At 49.7% G+C, this 16,436-nt stretch overlaps 1 protein-coding gene across 1 annotated transcript in view; it reads right to left on the bottom strand.

Moving 5' to 3' along the window:
• Positions 1-2,020: 2,020 nt before the first annotated feature.
• The window catches only part of LOC139596578 (hydrocephalus-inducing protein homolog), a 63,716-nt gene continuing 49,300 nt past the window's right edge, over positions 2,021-16,436 (bottom strand). Inside the window, exons 51-64 of the mRNA XM_071440984.1 lie at positions 16,080-16,318; positions 15,678-15,750; positions 14,836-15,040; positions 14,231-14,463; positions 13,488-13,639; positions 12,360-12,552; positions 11,696-11,798; positions 10,838-11,089; positions 10,352-10,494; positions 9,790-10,011; positions 8,456-8,616; positions 7,679-7,941; positions 6,741-7,302; positions 2,021-5,284 (exon numbers count right to left, since the gene is read on the bottom strand). Coding sequence (XP_071297085.1) covers positions 5,116-5,284; positions 6,741-7,302; positions 7,679-7,941; positions 8,456-8,616; positions 9,790-10,011; positions 10,352-10,494; positions 10,838-11,089; positions 11,696-11,798; positions 12,360-12,552; positions 13,488-13,639; positions 14,231-14,463; positions 14,836-15,040; positions 15,678-15,750; positions 16,080-16,318 — 2,970 coding nt within the window. The 3' untranslated portion in view covers positions 2,021-5,115. The remainder of the gene's footprint in view (positions 5,285-6,740; positions 7,303-7,678; positions 7,942-8,455; positions 8,617-9,789; positions 10,012-10,351; positions 10,495-10,837; positions 11,090-11,695; positions 11,799-12,359; positions 12,553-13,487; positions 13,640-14,230; positions 14,464-14,835; positions 15,041-15,677; positions 15,751-16,079; positions 16,319-16,436) is intronic.

Raw genomic sequence — 16,436 nt, 5'->3', positions numbered from 1 at the left:
AAGTAATGCTGTGTTAATTCGCTTAAGTAGTGTGTTAAATATAGTTTTAGGTTATAAAAAGTGTTAAAATAGAAACTATGCTGTGTAGGATACTTTTTTTTAAAGAAAGGACTCGCAGCAAGACAGCAGCCACAGGACAGCTAAATCTTTCAGAGAAAAAGAATTTACTGCCCTCTTATCAGGAGAAATTAACTTCTTCCTGCCTCAAAGGTGCTGTTAGGATTCAGAGGAAGAAGTTGATGAAGACCAGACAGAATCCTGTGTTTGAATGGAATTTATGCATCATGTATGAAGTGTATGAATATGCAACAGACTGTTGCTTTTAAGGGTTAATCCTTTGTTAACGGGTGTCCTTTTTCAAGCTTGTGCTGCCCAGAAAAGGTACCCAGACGTCCGTAATTCTTGGTATTTGTTGTCCCATATTGTCCTAATTCAAATTGTCCAAATTATTATTACTCTAATTGTATTACTATTTTTATAACCATTACTATTAAAGTTTTAAAATTTTAAAACCAAGTGATTGGCGTTTTTCACAGTTCCCTTTCCCCCTCCGGGCCTGTCCCTGCGCCGGGAGCTGCGGGGCCGCGCTGCCCCAGACATGCGAAGGCTCCATTGATTCTGTCCAGTCCTGCCTGAACTCCAGCACCAGAGGGGCTCGCAGTGGGAGAAGGACCGTGAAAGAGCTGCATTCGTGACCAGTCACAGAACCATAGGCGGGAGGGGAGGAACCATAGGAGGTCCCCCTTCCACAGAACATGGACAGGACCTTAAAGATCACCTTATTCCACCTCCATGGTGTTGAAATGCACTGACCTTTAGATACAGTTCAGTGGGGACAAATGGTTGAAGCAAAAGAATACTCTATTAGTAACGAGCCAGGTGTGTGCTGCCCTTGCCCAACAGACCAAGACACCCAACCCCTGAGAAAATGGCTTCTTTTTATACCCTTTCCTGGCCGGGGCTGTCCCTATCTCCTTTGCCATTGGATGGGTATTCCACAGAACTTCCATTCTCTCCCGACGGCCAATTTTTCACAGAATCACAGAATGAATTAGGTTGGAAAAGACCTTTAAGACCATCTAGTTCAACCGATGACCTAACAGCTCCTCATCAACTAAACCATGGCACTGAGTGCCATGTCTACTCTTTTTTTAAAGATGTCCAGGGTTGGCAACTCCACCACCTCGCTGGGCAGGCGATTCTAGTGTGCTGTCACTCCTTCAGTGAAGAATTTTTTTTCTAACATCTAATCTAAACTTCCCCTGATGCAGCTTAAGACTGGGTCCTCTCATTCTGTCACTTGTTGCCTGGGAGCAGACTGACCCCCACCTGTCTCCAACCACCTTTCAGGGAGTTGTAGAGAGTGATAAACTCTCCTGAGTCTCCTTTTCTCCAAGCTGAACACCCCCAGCTCCCTCAGCCTTTCTTCATAGGGTTTGTGTTCCAGGCCCTTCACCAGCATTGTTGCCTCCTCTGGACGCGCTTGAGCATCTCAACATCCTTCCTAAACTGAGGGGCCAGACTGGACACAGCACTCAAGGTGCTCACTCCCCTGCTGAGCAGAAGGATGATCTCCCTGCTCCTGCTGGCCACACCATTCCTGACACAGGCCAGGAGCCATTGGCCTTCTTGGCCCCCAGGGCACTCTGCTGGCTCATGTTCAGTTGCTGTTGACCAGTGCCCCCAGGTCCCTTTGTGCCTGGGCACTGCCCAGCCACTCTGTCCCCAGCCTGTAGCGCTGCAGGGGTTGTTGTGGCCGAGGTGCAGGACCCAGCACTGGGACTTGTTAAACCTCACCTTGTTGGATTTGGACCCTGGATCCAGCCTGTCCAGGGCCCTGTGCAGAGCCCTCCTACCCTCCAACAGATAGGCACATGCTCCCAACTTGCTGTCATCTGCAAATTTATGGTCCCCACCCCTCTCATCCCACTTCTTTTTAGTCAGGTCTCCAACCCCACCCCTCTCCCAGCTCACAGCAACACTCAACAAACCAACCAGAACAAATCCAAACAACACCACATAAAACCAACATCTTTCATTCTTTAACCTAACAACCTTTGGCTTCAGCAAAATCTCACCTCATCTCTCACAATCCACTCTTTCCTTTTATTATCCTGTTTTTGCTGAAGCCCTTGGTTTAATTACCCCATCTGGTCAGCACAAACTGGCTCCTTTTGTGAAGCAGTTATAAATAAGATTAATCCATCTTTTCTTAGGTCGGTGTTAAATTCAGTCTATTTAAAGGTTCCTGATTTGTCAGTTCTGGTTGCTGTCCATAGTTCTCCTCCAACTCAAGCAAAGTAGGATGTAGATACGCTTGTGTGCAGTGCCTGCCATGAGCAGTTCCATCCATGCTTGCTGGGATGATGCAAACCTCAGAGGGTGACTGTAGCACCAAAGGTTACCTTCCTCGGTATCCATACCTGCTTCCCGAGTTCTGTGCACTAGAACAGCACACTGCAGGAATGCAGAGGTGAAGCATAGAAGCCATGACACTCCATCCAGCAATTTGCAGAGTCTTAGAACATCATTTCCTATTCCTCTTTTGTCAAAGTCTGGTTTGCCTCATATTCCCACTGCTCAACACCCAAGGGGGTGCAGCCCACAGCGGAACAAAAGGCTCTCAGGTGGCAAATACAGAGGTCAGTCCAGTCTTGCCCTTGACTGTTCACTATTAAATCATCTTTTGAAGATTAACTTTTAAGGGTCACTTCCTTGTACCACTGTCCAAGTTTGAGGAGGAGCTTCCACTTGGCCCTTTGACTTGAGAGGCATGAGAGCTTTTCTGCAGTCCTGGCAACTGTTTCAGTTGTTAAAAGTACCTGAAAGGGACCTTCCCGCGCTGCTGTTAAGGTATCATCATTCCAAGTTTATTAGAACCCAATCTCCTGGTTTTACCTGGCGTATGTGAAAGTCTAGAGGTGATGTTTGGGGTAACAACTCTTTTCTTCTAAGATCCATGAGAGAGAGTGCAATTGCCTGCAAATGATTTCTGAGATCTAAGTCATTAGTTTCAGCCATTGGCAACCCCTCCTCCCTTCCCAGATAAGGTAACCCAAGTAACATTTCATTGGGAGAAACTCCTATGTCCTTACTTGGAGCAGTTCTGATCCGTAATAGTGCTAATCTGCTTTCAATCATGAATTTGGTAATATGGTTCTTAAGGATAGCATTCATTCTCTCCACACATCCAGAGCCTTGAGGGTGCCACGGGGTATGAAATCTCCAATTTATGTCTAATTCAACACATATAGAATGCAAAATTTCTGAAGTGTGTTCCCTTCTCTGAGTCTATTCTTTCATTATCCCATATCTGGGAATGTTTGTTCTAATAGCATCTTAGCCACTTTGGAGGCAGTTGCAGTTGAGGTAGGAAAGGCTTCTACCCCGTGGGTGAGGTGATCAATTATTACAAGAAGGTATTTCCATCTCTGTATTCTGGGGAACTCAGTGTAATTTATTTGCATATTTTGAAAGGGTCTAAGGGCTAGGGCTCTTCCCTCACTGGGATGTTTTCTCATCACTTTCTTATTTACCTTTTAACAAATTTTAACAACATTGTTCAGTCTCTGTTTGATTCCTGTATAGATTCCCTCACAGCAATAAGTTCTTCCGAACTGATCACACAGTGCTTGAGCTCTCCAGTGTATTCCTTGGTGTAGCTTAATTAAAATTTCTCTAGTAATTGCTTTATTCATTATCTGCCTCCCTTCCCTGCACAGCTGTGACCAGAACTACAGCAAAGGGGAAGTGCCTGCAGCCGAGGGAAGGTTGGGTATCTGGTTCTGTTTGTTGTTGCTGCCAGTGTTGGTTTTGTTTGCCTTACATGCTAGTAAAGAACTGCTACTCCTTTTCCCATATCTTTGCCTGAAAGCCCCTTAATTTCAGTTATAATAATTTGGAGGGAAGGAGGTCACATTCTCCATTCCAGAGAGGTCCCACAGACACCTGTCTTTCCAACCAAGACAAGCTGACAACTAACGATTTATTGCCAGTTGTTTAATTAACTATTGTGGCCCATGTTTATTTTATTAGTACATTGTTAACGTTGGTAGTTTGTTCCAAGGCACCCCTGTATTTTCCCCAAGCTGGCTTGTCTCTGAGTTGTATCCAGCCCTGAAGCTGCCCTTTGTGGTATTCCCTGCCCTTTGTTCCACCTGCCTTGCAGTGTTACCCTGCCCCTTGTTCCTGAGTCTCCCTTGTCATTCCCACCTTGAACCCATCCCTGATCGTGCCACCCCTCTGGAATTCCCCAAAACCTGGATGTCCCAGGGGCCCATGTGACCTGCCCTCTCCTCCCACCTGCCCCAACTGGCCCCAAGCAAGTGACCTAATCCCCTCACTCCTCCCCCAAGGATTCCCCCTTGGATGCCTGTCTGTATCCTCCCATCCAGTTTGTTACTGTGTAGGGGAATAGAATATAAGTAAATAAAGGTAGTATAGAAAGTAATCTTATCCCCTAAAAAGAGTTGCAGCTGGGTTAATTATTAAAGATTAGGAGCAGGCCTGATTTTAACAGGCCACACCTGTAGCCAATAAGAAGAGTGTTATAAAAGAGTGGATTGGTTGGTTGTGGGGAACTGGAGTCAGTTGGCTGCTGTGAGGACAAGGAAGAGTCAGTGCCTAGAGGAGGTGCCTATGAGAAACATCAAGGAGGTACAAAACTCTAGCAATATGGAACCCTTGCAATGTAATGACAATAGAACTCTTGCACTATAATGACATTACTGTATTTAAACTCAAGCACAGCAGCGCTTGGGGCTCTTCTGCTCCTGATCCCTTCAACCAATAAACCTTCTTCTGTTGGAACCTCAAGACACAGCCTCCTCCTGTCTCCTTTACCTGGCCTCCATCATGGTTTGAAGATCATGCACCATAGAGCAAGCAGCTCTAAAAGTTCTAGCTTGGGAAATCCCCATACCAAGGTACTTCCCCACTCCTGGTGTGGCACTGGGGTTCTACATTAAACTAGCCTGGGCTCTGAAAGCCATGTCAATTAACAATTAACTAACAATTACCCAAGAATTACTTAACTAATTTAGGTTGGGAGACCATCAGCAGCAGAAGGCACGGTGTTGCTGGCTCCTGTGGAGGCTCCAGCTGACACAAACGCTGTCACTCAGGGGGCAGTTTCCAGTGCACATGCTTCTTGGGCCTCGGGCTCTCCTCCCTCTGCCGTAACGCCGGGCGTTTGGGTTGACCAAACCTCTTCTTCTTCTTGTCCCGGGCCCTGCCTTTCAAAATCACCCGCACCCTCTTCTGACTTGGCCTCAGCTTAGGAATCCTAGGAAGAAGGGGACTGGTGTTAGCCAGAGGAACATTTCCAGCCAGCTGCTTTTCTGTCTCCTTGCAGAGCACACAGTGTTGCATCCTCTCTCTGTGCAAGCAGTGAGCAGCAGATTAAATAAATGCACTCACTGCACAGAGGTGCAAGGGCAGGAACATGACCAGTTAAGTGCCTGGGAACCAACTACAGCACACAGGGTTCCATGCAGAGAAGCAGGCCTTGCTTGTCCCAAAAGGAAGCAGAGCTAGGGACTGGCTTGTCCCCAGATCTCTCGTTCCAGATTTTGCAACCTTCCAGGAGCGTGATGTTTCATACGGTGTCTTTTCCCAGTGCCTCCCTTCCAAGGCCAGATGATGATCTTTCTGTGCTCCTGTGGGTGTTTCTGCTGCCTCTCTGGGGCTGCCTGACTCCCCTGCCCACCTCCCCAGTCAGAGGGACTGAAGGGAGGGTGTTAGGGGATGAACCAGGCTGTGCTTGGTGATGCCCAGCAATAGGACAAGAGGCAATGGCAGAACCTGAACAGGAAATTCCACCTGAACCTGAGGAAGAACTTTTTTCCTGTGTAGGTGACAGCTTGCCCAGAGAGAGTGTTGTTGGGAAGGATGAAAGTTTGACAAGAAAGTCTCACAAATATGTATGCTTGGCAGAAAGATTTTTACATGTAGAGTCTGATGAAGGAATAGAGATGGAAGCAAGTTTTGATATAGAAGAAAAGAATTGCTGAGCCAGTCTTACTGACTAACCAAGGAGGCAAAGGGTGTGTTGGTTAGAAGGGGTTTTTATGGCTTAGAGCAAAGGATAAACCCACCTCAAACAAGGAGATGTTTTTACCAAGCAGAAAGACAGCACAGGCAAACAAGGCAGCAAAGTTGCAAGTAGAAAAAAGGTCTCAGAATTTTCCACTGCAAGAAAACTGAAAAACAACTTCTAGCTGAAACTGTAAGGTACTAACTTTTAGTGATTAGAGAATAGTAACATGAATTATAGCAGTTATAGCAGTTAATAGTAACATAATTATAGCAGTTATGATAGGCTGTAGATAATAGTTAAGGTCTCGATTGGTTCTACTGTATTAAGATGCTCAGCAAAGAAAAGTATATAATGCATTGTAACCAAAACCAAGGGGTCTCCAAGCCTGCCTGCAGCTGGAGCTGACAGCTGTAGGCACAGCTCTGTCACCCACCCCTTGGACTACTGTAACATCTTGGATGTAATAAACTGCATTTTGGAGAGCCCCTGGAGTCCTGCATTCCTCATTTTGGGTCTACAGAGTGTGGAGTGTCCCTCACTGGAATTATTCCAGAGCCCTCTGGACACAACCCTGTGCTCTGGGAGGACCCCACCTGAGCAGGGAAGTGGGACCAGATGACCTCCTGTGGTCCCTTCCACCCTGTCCCACCCTGTGATTCAGTGACACCCATTGATAGCATGAGTTGGCAGAGACGTTTCCCACCTGCACACCATGATGGTCTTAAACTTCCCCACAGCCTTCGGGGAGAAGCGCAGATGGAAGGTCTGCATCTCGCCAGGAGCCAGGGTGCCGCGGTAGGGGTCGATGGAGAACAGTGCTGCTGGTGTTTCATCGGTCAGATCTGGGAAGATTTCCATGGAGGAACTGGTATGCTGCAGAGAGATGTGCTTTTTCTTTTTCTTCTTCTTGGAAGGGGCTGGCTGCTCAGGCTGCTGCTCCTCGGGCTGCTGCTCCTCGGGCTGCTGCTCCTCGGGCTGCTGCTCCTCGGGCTGCTGCTGCTGCTGCTCAGGGAGGTGCTGTTCCTTGGAGCGGCTCTGCTTCTTGGAACCCTTCTTCTGCTTGGAATCCAGCTGCTCCTTCTCAGAAAGCTGCTGCTGCTTAGAAGGCTGCTGCTGCTTGGAATCCTGCTGCTGCTGCCACCACTTGGAATGCTGCTGCTTCTTGTCAGGCTGCCGCCGCACTTTAGGAGGACGGGCCAGCCGCCGCCAGTAACGACGCAGCAGCTTTCTGTGATGCTTTACAACTTTATTGGAGAGGAACCGACCTGCAGGGAGCAAGAGGACACCTTTCAAAGACCTGTGTTCCCAGCAACTCTGCCTCCTGCTGCACATAGGTGGAAGAGAGCTGGGATGCACTTGGAGCATATCTGGCCAAGTACTTTATTCTAGAAGGAAAGAGAGCATCTGGGAGCAGGGTCTCTGCCTGCAGCACACATTCCTGTGCCAAAGCAGGAGAGTTGCTTTTAGACAGTGACTTTGCATTTGCCCTGGAGTGGGGAACTGCACACAGACAGTGGCTGCAGGGCAGCTCACTCATTACACCACTGCTTTTCCCAGTCTCAGACTTCTCCAAGAGATGACCTGATGTCCCCCTTCCCAGTCCTGACCCAGCACGTGGCTCTCCCCAGAGCCTGGCTCAGCTCCTTTGCAGAGCAGAAGTGGCAGAGCAAGAACAGAAAAGGCTGAAAGGCAGAGAGGGACAAGGAGAAAATGCTCCAGCTGCAGCTGGGAAGATGCTGATGAAAGTGGATGTGTGGACAAGGATGAAAAAGCAATTAATGTTTTGGGGTGAAATGTCCTTACGCATCAGAGCGACTGAGTATGGCTTCTTCACTGGTTTACTAGCTACAAGTTCCTCCCAGTAGTATTCCAGGGCTACCTTCCCTGTGTTGTGAATTCTGAAACTGAAAAGCAAGAAGGAGGAATAAAAAAAAAAAGTCAAATAAATATAAAGCAAATAGTACAGTAATATTGTTTGAGGAACTTCTGGTATCACTTTCTGCTGAGGAGCACCTTCTTCCCCAGGCAACCCTGCCATGCTCAGACTGCTGTCCTGGGTGGCCCAAAACAGTATTTCCAAGTCTGGATGTTTAAGAGGAAAGGGCCAACATGGTGCCCAGGACACTGAAGCTAAGGGGCTTCCTCTGGACTTTAGGTCTTGGTTTGACTGCAAACTTATTCTTGAGCAGATGAGGACAGGTGACATGCAGTGAGAGCAAACCTTTCTGTTCTCAGCAGAAAGGTATGGCAGCACTGAGGCTCTCCTGACCATCATCTCCTGCTTGGCCTTGTGTGCACGTAAATGGGCCTGTGCTGGTTTGGGCTGGGGCAGAGTTCTGGGAAGCAGGCACTGGGCCAGCCCTGGGCAAAGGCAGCTCCTGCTCCCCGGAGGAGCTGTGCCTGGCCCCCAACACTCACGTGGCTGTCCTTGTCTGGAAGGGCAAGGTATCCTTGAACTGAACCACGATGGTGTTCGTCTTCAGCTGGGTGTAGGCAACAGCAGCACTGAGGCACACCTCGGCCTCCTGGGTGCTGTCCTCCACCACAGTGTGATCCGTTTCGGGGACTGGCTCGACCACCTGCAAACACAGGAGGGAGGAATCACTGTGCAGAGCCCAGAAGGTCAGGCTGAGAAGGGAATCGTCTGGCCTCCAAGATCAGCCTCATAGAGGGACTGGAAAGGACCATTCACTTTTACTTCCCTGGAAAGATGACAAAATTGGGACTGCTCTGCTACAGTAGTTGTTTCTACCCACTGATCCAAGCAGTCACTACCACAGCTGTTAATATCCCCATGGAGACTATAGCCGTGTTCCAGTCCCTGTACTTCAACCTTGTAGAGGGACGGACTCTTTTCCTGGTCCCCTATAAATCCAGGTCTCAAAATTTGGTTTAAGTTCCCCTGCTGGAGCTCTGTAGATGGAGAACCCCATGACTGAAGAGTTCTAGAAAGCACCTTTTCCTTCTTGTCTTAGGAGAAAGTGCTCTCCAAATTTCTTGTGTGGATCAACAGCCACACTGCTGGGAGCTGAGGATGGGCATTTTGGGATGTGAAAGATCTCACTAGGAAAGTCTCCAACTGCAGATGTTCTGACAGAAAAGAGGATGGCTTAGAAGCCTTAAAATGGTCCAGAAACTCAGAATTAACCTTCACCCAAGATGAGTTTGCGTGGCAATAATGACAATAAAAGTCAGAGTCTCTGGAGATGATCCTTCTCTGGACTCCTCCATACTGTCACACAGTGCCTGAGCTACTCCATGATGAGATATCCCACACAATACAGAGACTATAACCAAATTCTCTGGTATCCATGCAGACAAAACTTGGACTTCACCAGCATATGCAGGAGAAGTGGATTTCTCTCTGCTTCAAAAGAAGAGACAGAGTGCAGCAGACTTACCTCCTTGTTGGTGAAAAGGCACCAAATGGGATGAAGACATTTCTAACACCATAAAATGGGATAAAATCATAAAACATTGTCCCCCATTCAACATGGGCTGCAACACTTGTGCTTGTGGCACAGACTGATGGTTTGTGTGTGGCTAAAGGTCTCTTGTCCAAAGGCTTCCCCCTCTTGTGTGGATGTATCCAGTCACTGTGCATCCACCTCTCCCCCTGGACTGCACTGCTGGTGAACCTCACAGCTGCCCAATGTCAGAGGAGGCAGGAGCTGCACAGCCAGCAGTGATGGTGTTATGGTGGTTCTTTTTGTAAAAGCTGGGTTGGCTTTTTTTGCCATTTTGCTTCTTACCTTCTCCATTTTATAGAATTTGTCTCCTGGGTCTTTCCTGGGGGTAGTCTTCCATGAGACAATGCACTTTCGGTCATCCCAGTCTGGAACCTTCCTTGGTGGCAGCTGAAACTCGATCTTGGTCACCTTACATTTCACAAGGTGCCTCCTGTAGGTGACTGGGACATTTGATTTGAAGGACACTTTGATCTCCTTGGCACGGCGAGGACGGAGGTGTCCCACCTAGGGGGAATCAGGGAGTCAAGACCAAACTGGAAGCACTGCCAAGGACAGGACTGACAGCAAAAGGAACTGATGTGGTGAGCAGCTGTGCCAGGAATCTGCACTTCAGAGTGGATTTATGTGAAGTTTGATAGACAAAAGTATGAACAGAAGGTGCCACCTCCCATAACACGAAGCCTTTGCTGCAAGGCTGGCAGCCTTGGCCCAGCCAAGCCAGGGACTGCAGTTCCTCATGGCACTGGAATGGGCTATCAGTGGCATGCGAGGACTCCCTGCCAGCTCCTGGGAACACCAGGGCAGGGCCTGAGCAGTGGGGAAAGGCAGAGCAGTCCACACTCACCTTGGGGGAGATGTGGAATGGGCCGTCTGCCTCCCACTCAAAGCGCAGGAACCGGTGCCGGGTGCGGTTGACGATGGCGAAGGTCCTGCGGCAGCGCTTCCCGACGGGACAGTGCCCAAAGTCCACGTGGTTCACTCTGACAGCTGTAAAGGAGGAGAGCAAGGGATGTCAGCATGCAGGGAGCTCCATCCACCCCCTCACGTGCACAGACACCTGCATGTTCAATGCTTCCTTGCTCCAAGCCTTCCTCCCTCTGCAGGGAGTTCCCCAGGCAGTTCCCCATCCCACCACTTCCAGGGAAACACCCTGACACATCCCTAAGCCAGTGACATGCAGCACAGCACACACTGCTCTGCATGCATGGCTGCCCTGCCCATAGGCCACCAAGTCCCATGGGTGACAGCCCAGGCCTGGCTAGAGGGAGGACACACATGATCAGACATTGTCCTCTTCCTTGCTCCACCTTGGCAGCCTCTCCTCTCTTACCATCAATGATGTCTTTATTCAGACTGCTCTTAGCATCCCTTTCCTCTGTGTCTTCCTTTAGTCCTCTGAAGGCGAATCTGTCCCTGTGGCCTTCACCCACCAGCTCTACTAGGATCTTGTTAGAGCAGGTGTCCCCCACCAACAGACGAATCTTCCCTTCCAGACGTTGAGCCAGGGTGGGTTTGAAAATGACATCAAACTCTGTTGATTCCCCGCGATGCAGAAGGAAGAAAGGCTTTGTGGGCTTGCTCTCTGCACAGCAATGGAAATCAGAGTTAAGTGATACAGCTGTACAGAGGAAATATTTCCATAGGATATATGAGGAATAAGAGGTTGAAACCAGGTACCTTCTAAGCACAGCTTCTACCCCCTCCGTGGTTCCAGACCCTCTTCCTATGCTCACAAGACACCTTGTGCCTATGCCACCTCCAGACACATCACCACTTAAGCAGCTTAACCTCAGACTGATGCCCAGCCCTCATTCCATCTGCTTCCAGCCAGCTCCAGCCATATGCAAAGCTGAGCCAAAGAGTGCTTTTGGCTTCTGCTGGCTGTCTGTGTGCTCAAGGGCTGTGTCTGTTCAGGTCGGTACCTTCCCACATGCAGCAAATATCTCAGAGGGTCCACTGTGGTAGTGACAGTCCCCCACAACTCAACCCCCCACGTCTAGAACAGAGGAACTTCCTACAACTTGCTAGGAAGAAACCCTGCAAAAAGGCGCCAAGAAAAGCTTGGGGGACAGAGAGCCCAAGGAACAAAACTGTGCCTAACATCTGGCTGCTGCTCGGAGAAGCCAAGAGCAGGCTTGGCTGAGTTTTCCCTCTTAGCATGATCACATTTTATGGTTAATGAATTTACCATTTCCGACGGAGTCCTCATCTTCAGTGTGGAATACCTCGAGTGTGGAGGCCCTGCCCTTCAAGAAGAACGCTCCGTACTCGTGCTCCAGGCGTAACATAAACTGAGAAAAGGGAAACCAGAGCACAGTGATGCTGGTGTGAGTACAGGGTGGCACAGGGACTGACACCACAGTGCTGCTGGTCCCACATGGCAGCCCAGCACCTCTCCCACTACTAACAGCACTTAGCACAAAAGTTAAGTCAAACCAGACAAGAAAAAGGGCGTTCAGAAACATCTGGGTAGAACTGACACAGAACCAAACAGGACAGAAAGTAATGAGCAGAATGTAATTAAACTACATCTAAGTCTACTTAAAATGTAGTAAACTGGGATCAAATACAATCTAATGGAACTGGAAAATCACACATGTCCATGAGAACAAAAGGTGACCTGAGAGACAGGGGGGAAAATACTCCACCACCTTTCTTGTGTTCAACTTAAAGAAGAAAGACTGGATGGAAAATTTCCAAGAATTCCCTTCTTGGAGAACAGATGTCAGTCACTTGCTTAAAAAGAATTTCTGACACCTCTTCCCAGGTCTGCCATGTTTTTTGGGACCCTTCCCCTGTGCCACAAGCGCTTGTTCCCAAACCAGACCATTCCTTGAGCAGGTCCTCCTCACCTTGAGAGGTATGATGCCATCGTTCCGGACGACCAGGGGCAGCTTCTCGGATCTCCCCACCCGGAGCCTCTTGAAGCGCAGCACGGCCGTTCCCCTCTTGCTGCGAGCGCTGGGGCACACGACTGTCAGCTGTGCCTCGTGCGCCTTCCCACTGATGGTGAAGGTCACGGTTTGGGGTTTAATTTTCACAGGGCTGCAGGAGAGGCACAGAAACAATTTCAGCTGGCACTAACCCATTTCTCACTAGGCAGGCAAAGCAGCAAGGGCCACAGTGTTTTCCCTGCCTGGTGCTCCTGTACCCCACAACACAGCCCCCCACCAGCCTCTTCCCAATCCACTCAGGGCCATTCGCTAGAGGAATCTGCTCCAAAGAGCCAGAGCCTTCCACAATAACAGTTAAGAATTATTTTACTTAATTGAATCATGCAGTACAACAGGTAAATAATGAGGCACCAGATGAGACATGGCAAATCCCCTGGCTGCAGTGAGATGAACTTATGCAACAAGCAAAAGCACAGCATGAAAGCAGTACAAAAGCAAGAAGGCAAAAACACATCATCATCACCATCAGTAAAGATCATTTCCATGAACAGTAAAAAAGCAATTGCTTATTAGCAATTAGACTTGTCTTGTTCCAATTCAGCCACTAAAGGGTTGAGGAAGAGCAGGCCAAAGCCCCAGCACACAGGTCCCAGGGCAGAGGAACCAGACTCTTCTTTCATACCAGCTCCAATCACTCACATAAAACAGTTTAATGAATGCCAGGGAATCACAGAGGATCACCTAATTTTACAGAAACAAAGAAGAAACTGTGACTGCTGACTTGCTGGTACAGAAACTGCTTCATCCAAGCCTTTGTCCTTAGAAACCCCCAGCTCAGCTGCAGCACATCTCAGTAACTTCCAGTTGGCTACCTAATATTTGCCTGTCTTCTTAGTTCTTCAGACAGGCTAAACCATCAGCCTCATTTTTCTGCTCTATCTAAGAGTTACTGCCTCCCAGATCATCTCATGCCAAGTACTCTGCCTGAGGCTACTGAAAGCATTAGAGCTAACAAGAGGTCTGTGCCTTCCCAGGGGAGAGGCAGCTATCAGTGAGGCCTCCCCAATATTTCACAGGGTCAGTTACCTTTTTGGGATGACAAGGGAAGCCTTGAAAGTGCAGTTGTAGTTCTGCTCATCCGGCGGGGTGAAGGTCACTGTAGCAACAGCAGAGGATGAGCCAGGAATGGACATCTTGACTGGATCCAACTTGAAAATGTTGTTGATAGGGATTTGTTCCTTGGGGGAATCCAGAGAGCAGTGTTAGGAGAAAACACCTTTCAACATGACACAGTTTTATTCATAAATGCATTACTGAGAACAGCCCCAGACATTGTGTCTTCCTTCCTCCTTCCCTGGGCAGGCTCCCATCCTCCCATTCCTCAGGGAATGCTGACCTTGTGCTAAAGCATTGTGTGTTTGAGTGCAGGAACCTTCCCCAGCCTACATGGGAGATGGGCACTGCATGGAAGATCCTGCAAATAACCCAGAACTGGCCTTCAAAGAGAAGGAAAGGCCAGGAAGCCTGAGGAAATGCTCTGCTTTGAGCCCTGGCATGTCAGTTCATAACAGCCCCTCTCTGTGTGTGCTTCCAGGAGAGGTTCAGAAGGATTCACTTCTCCTACCAAAGACCCAGAGGTGTGAGCCAAAACCTTGCCCAAGACATGCAGAATTCCACACAACTGTTCCCTGGCTCTGCTGCCCTCCCCTGCAGTTTGACCTGCACTGATCAAGACTAGTCTGGGCCACAGGAAGCAACGCATCTGGAGAACAAAACAGGCTCTAACCCAGCCCTTAGAGGGCAATCACCATCTTGGCTCCTGTTCTTACCTCTCCAGGCAGAGGTTTGATGGAGAGGACCACATCACATGGCAGGCTGCTTGCACTGTAGATACTGAAATGAGCTTCTGCCTGTTGGCCGACCAGAATCTTGTTGAAGATGAACCTGTTCTCATCTCTGATGAACAGGCCCGTGCCTTTCACTGACTGCAGCTTGCGGTCGAGGTCGGTGCTGCTGCAGATCGGGTACTCCTCGAAGATTAACATCACATCCTCAGCAAGTCCTGTGGACACACCAGAGGGATGAGCACGGAGAAGCCTCCCTGATGAGTTTATCTGGACCCTGCTGGCCACTCAGAAGGCTTGATAAGCCCTTTCTGCCCAGGTGACTGCTAAACCCAGCCTTGGGTGGAGGAACTGGCTGTGAGGATGGAGCTCAGTCAATCTCAGTCTTAGAGAGCATTGCTTTCCTTTTATGCTTCCAAGCATCCCTCTCAGCCTGGGAGGGATGAGTCCACTGGTGGACTTGAAGAGGGCTGGAACCTCTGAGGATTTTAAGGGGGGACACCAGGGCTAGTGTGCCTCTCTATCCAAGCAGCAAGTTGAGGTGCTGATCGGCAGCAGGTGTGACCAAGGGCACTGTGGGCAGTGTGTACCTGGGAGGCAGGACTCGGCAATCAGGGTGAAGGGAACGCCGAGGGGATTTTCCTTGGGGTCTCTGCCCGGGATGTCAATGTAGAGCTGCTCCTCACATTTCCCCTCCTGCCCTGCGAAGCATTCCACTGTGATCTTCTGCTGGCCCCACGGACCGATGGAGCCGGAGCAGGGGGACACCGTGAACATGCCAAGACTGAGGTGACTCTGCAGAAAAAGTTCCAGGAGAGGCTGATGGCTAATAGCTGTGCCTTGAGCACCGCAGCAAAGAGTACGTCCTGCCCTGGCCTCCAGCTGGGCCCAAGCACCCAGTCCCAGGGCAGGGAAGGATGACTCCATGGCCCAAAGGCAGCCCCAGGCTGAGAGCAACAAGCCAAGAAGAGCTACAAATCTGTCCCAGGGGGCAGAGAGAAAGGAATTTGAGTGTAAAGAATTAAGGTGGTAGCTGTGATCCCTCAATCTCCAGAGGTAACAGAGGAGACCAGAAATGCCTCTGAGAAAGACAAATACCTGTGAGAAATGATGGGAGAGAGCTAGGGGACTGCAAAGAAGAAAAAGCAATGTTGTCTGAGCTCTGTAGACTGGGAGTTCAGTGGGGGATGTTTTTGCTTCTGAGGTGTTCATAGACCTATGCTGGCTTGCAGCTACCAAACACAGGACCTACTCCCCTCTGTTGACCCCACAACTCCAGGTCAGAGCCAGAGTACAGGACTGTCAGTGGGACTGAGCAGATACTGGTCTTGCAGACCACATCCCACCCTGTGGCGATGAGCCCCAGCCTGGGCACAGCAGCATCTTCTCACATCCCCTGCGGCAGCACTGCTGGGGAGCAGGAGTCACCCACCTGTGTCAAGGAGCTTGATTTCCTTGCTGTTGAGAGCCTTGTAGCCAGTGGAGCAGATTCCCCTTCCTTTGAACTGAGAGGAGAAAGCAGAGGTATCTGTCATCTGAGCTCCCCTGCCTTTCTCTGAGGCCAAAGCTGGCCTTCCTCCTCACAGAGGAAAGTCTTGTGCTCCTGATGGCTCCCAGAGAGCAGCCAGCAGCACCCATTGAGAGCACCTGCTGGACTGAGCAGCTCTATCACCAGCTTCATACTACACATGTGGATACCCAGGCCTTTTTTTGCTCCCTCTCCCCAAGCCAGGGATGCAAATGCACAACAGCCCAGGTCTCCTGGCTGCCTGCCACATACCAGCTGTGGGGTGGTGCCTCCTCAGACAAGAAGGGTGGTCAGGGCCTCTCGTACCTTTTGCTTTCCGATGTAGACGCATCCTCGGGTGGTTGGCGGATGCAGAATTTGAAGTGGAGCATGCCTTTGTTCTCCAGCACCACAGTCTGGCTCTTCTTGGTGCCCTTGATCATGGCTCCAAAGTTGATGGGTGAGGCAGGCTCAATGCTGTACTTGCTGTACACGGCTTTGGCCGACACCTTCAGCGGGATGTCGGCGACAGCCTGGCCTCCTCGACCTGATCTGGCATCTATCACCTGTGTCCACAGGAAGGGCTGGTAAACAAAGCAAAGAGGCCAGCCTCTACCCCAGGCCCCAGCCTCCCTCCCCAGGCCTCCAGTTTACCCTTCCCTGTTTAAGCACCTCCTCCAGAGT

The sequence above is a fragment of the Agelaius tricolor genome, unplaced genomic scaffold, assembly GCF_023055355.1.
Source record: "Agelaius tricolor isolate 1412-34295 unplaced genomic scaffold, bAgeTri1.0.p SCAF_15, whole genome shotgun sequence".
In the NCBI taxonomy this organism is placed as follows: Eukaryota; Metazoa; Chordata; class Aves; order Passeriformes; family Icteridae; genus Agelaius; species Agelaius tricolor.
This window is presented reverse-complemented; position numbering and strand designations above follow the sequence as displayed.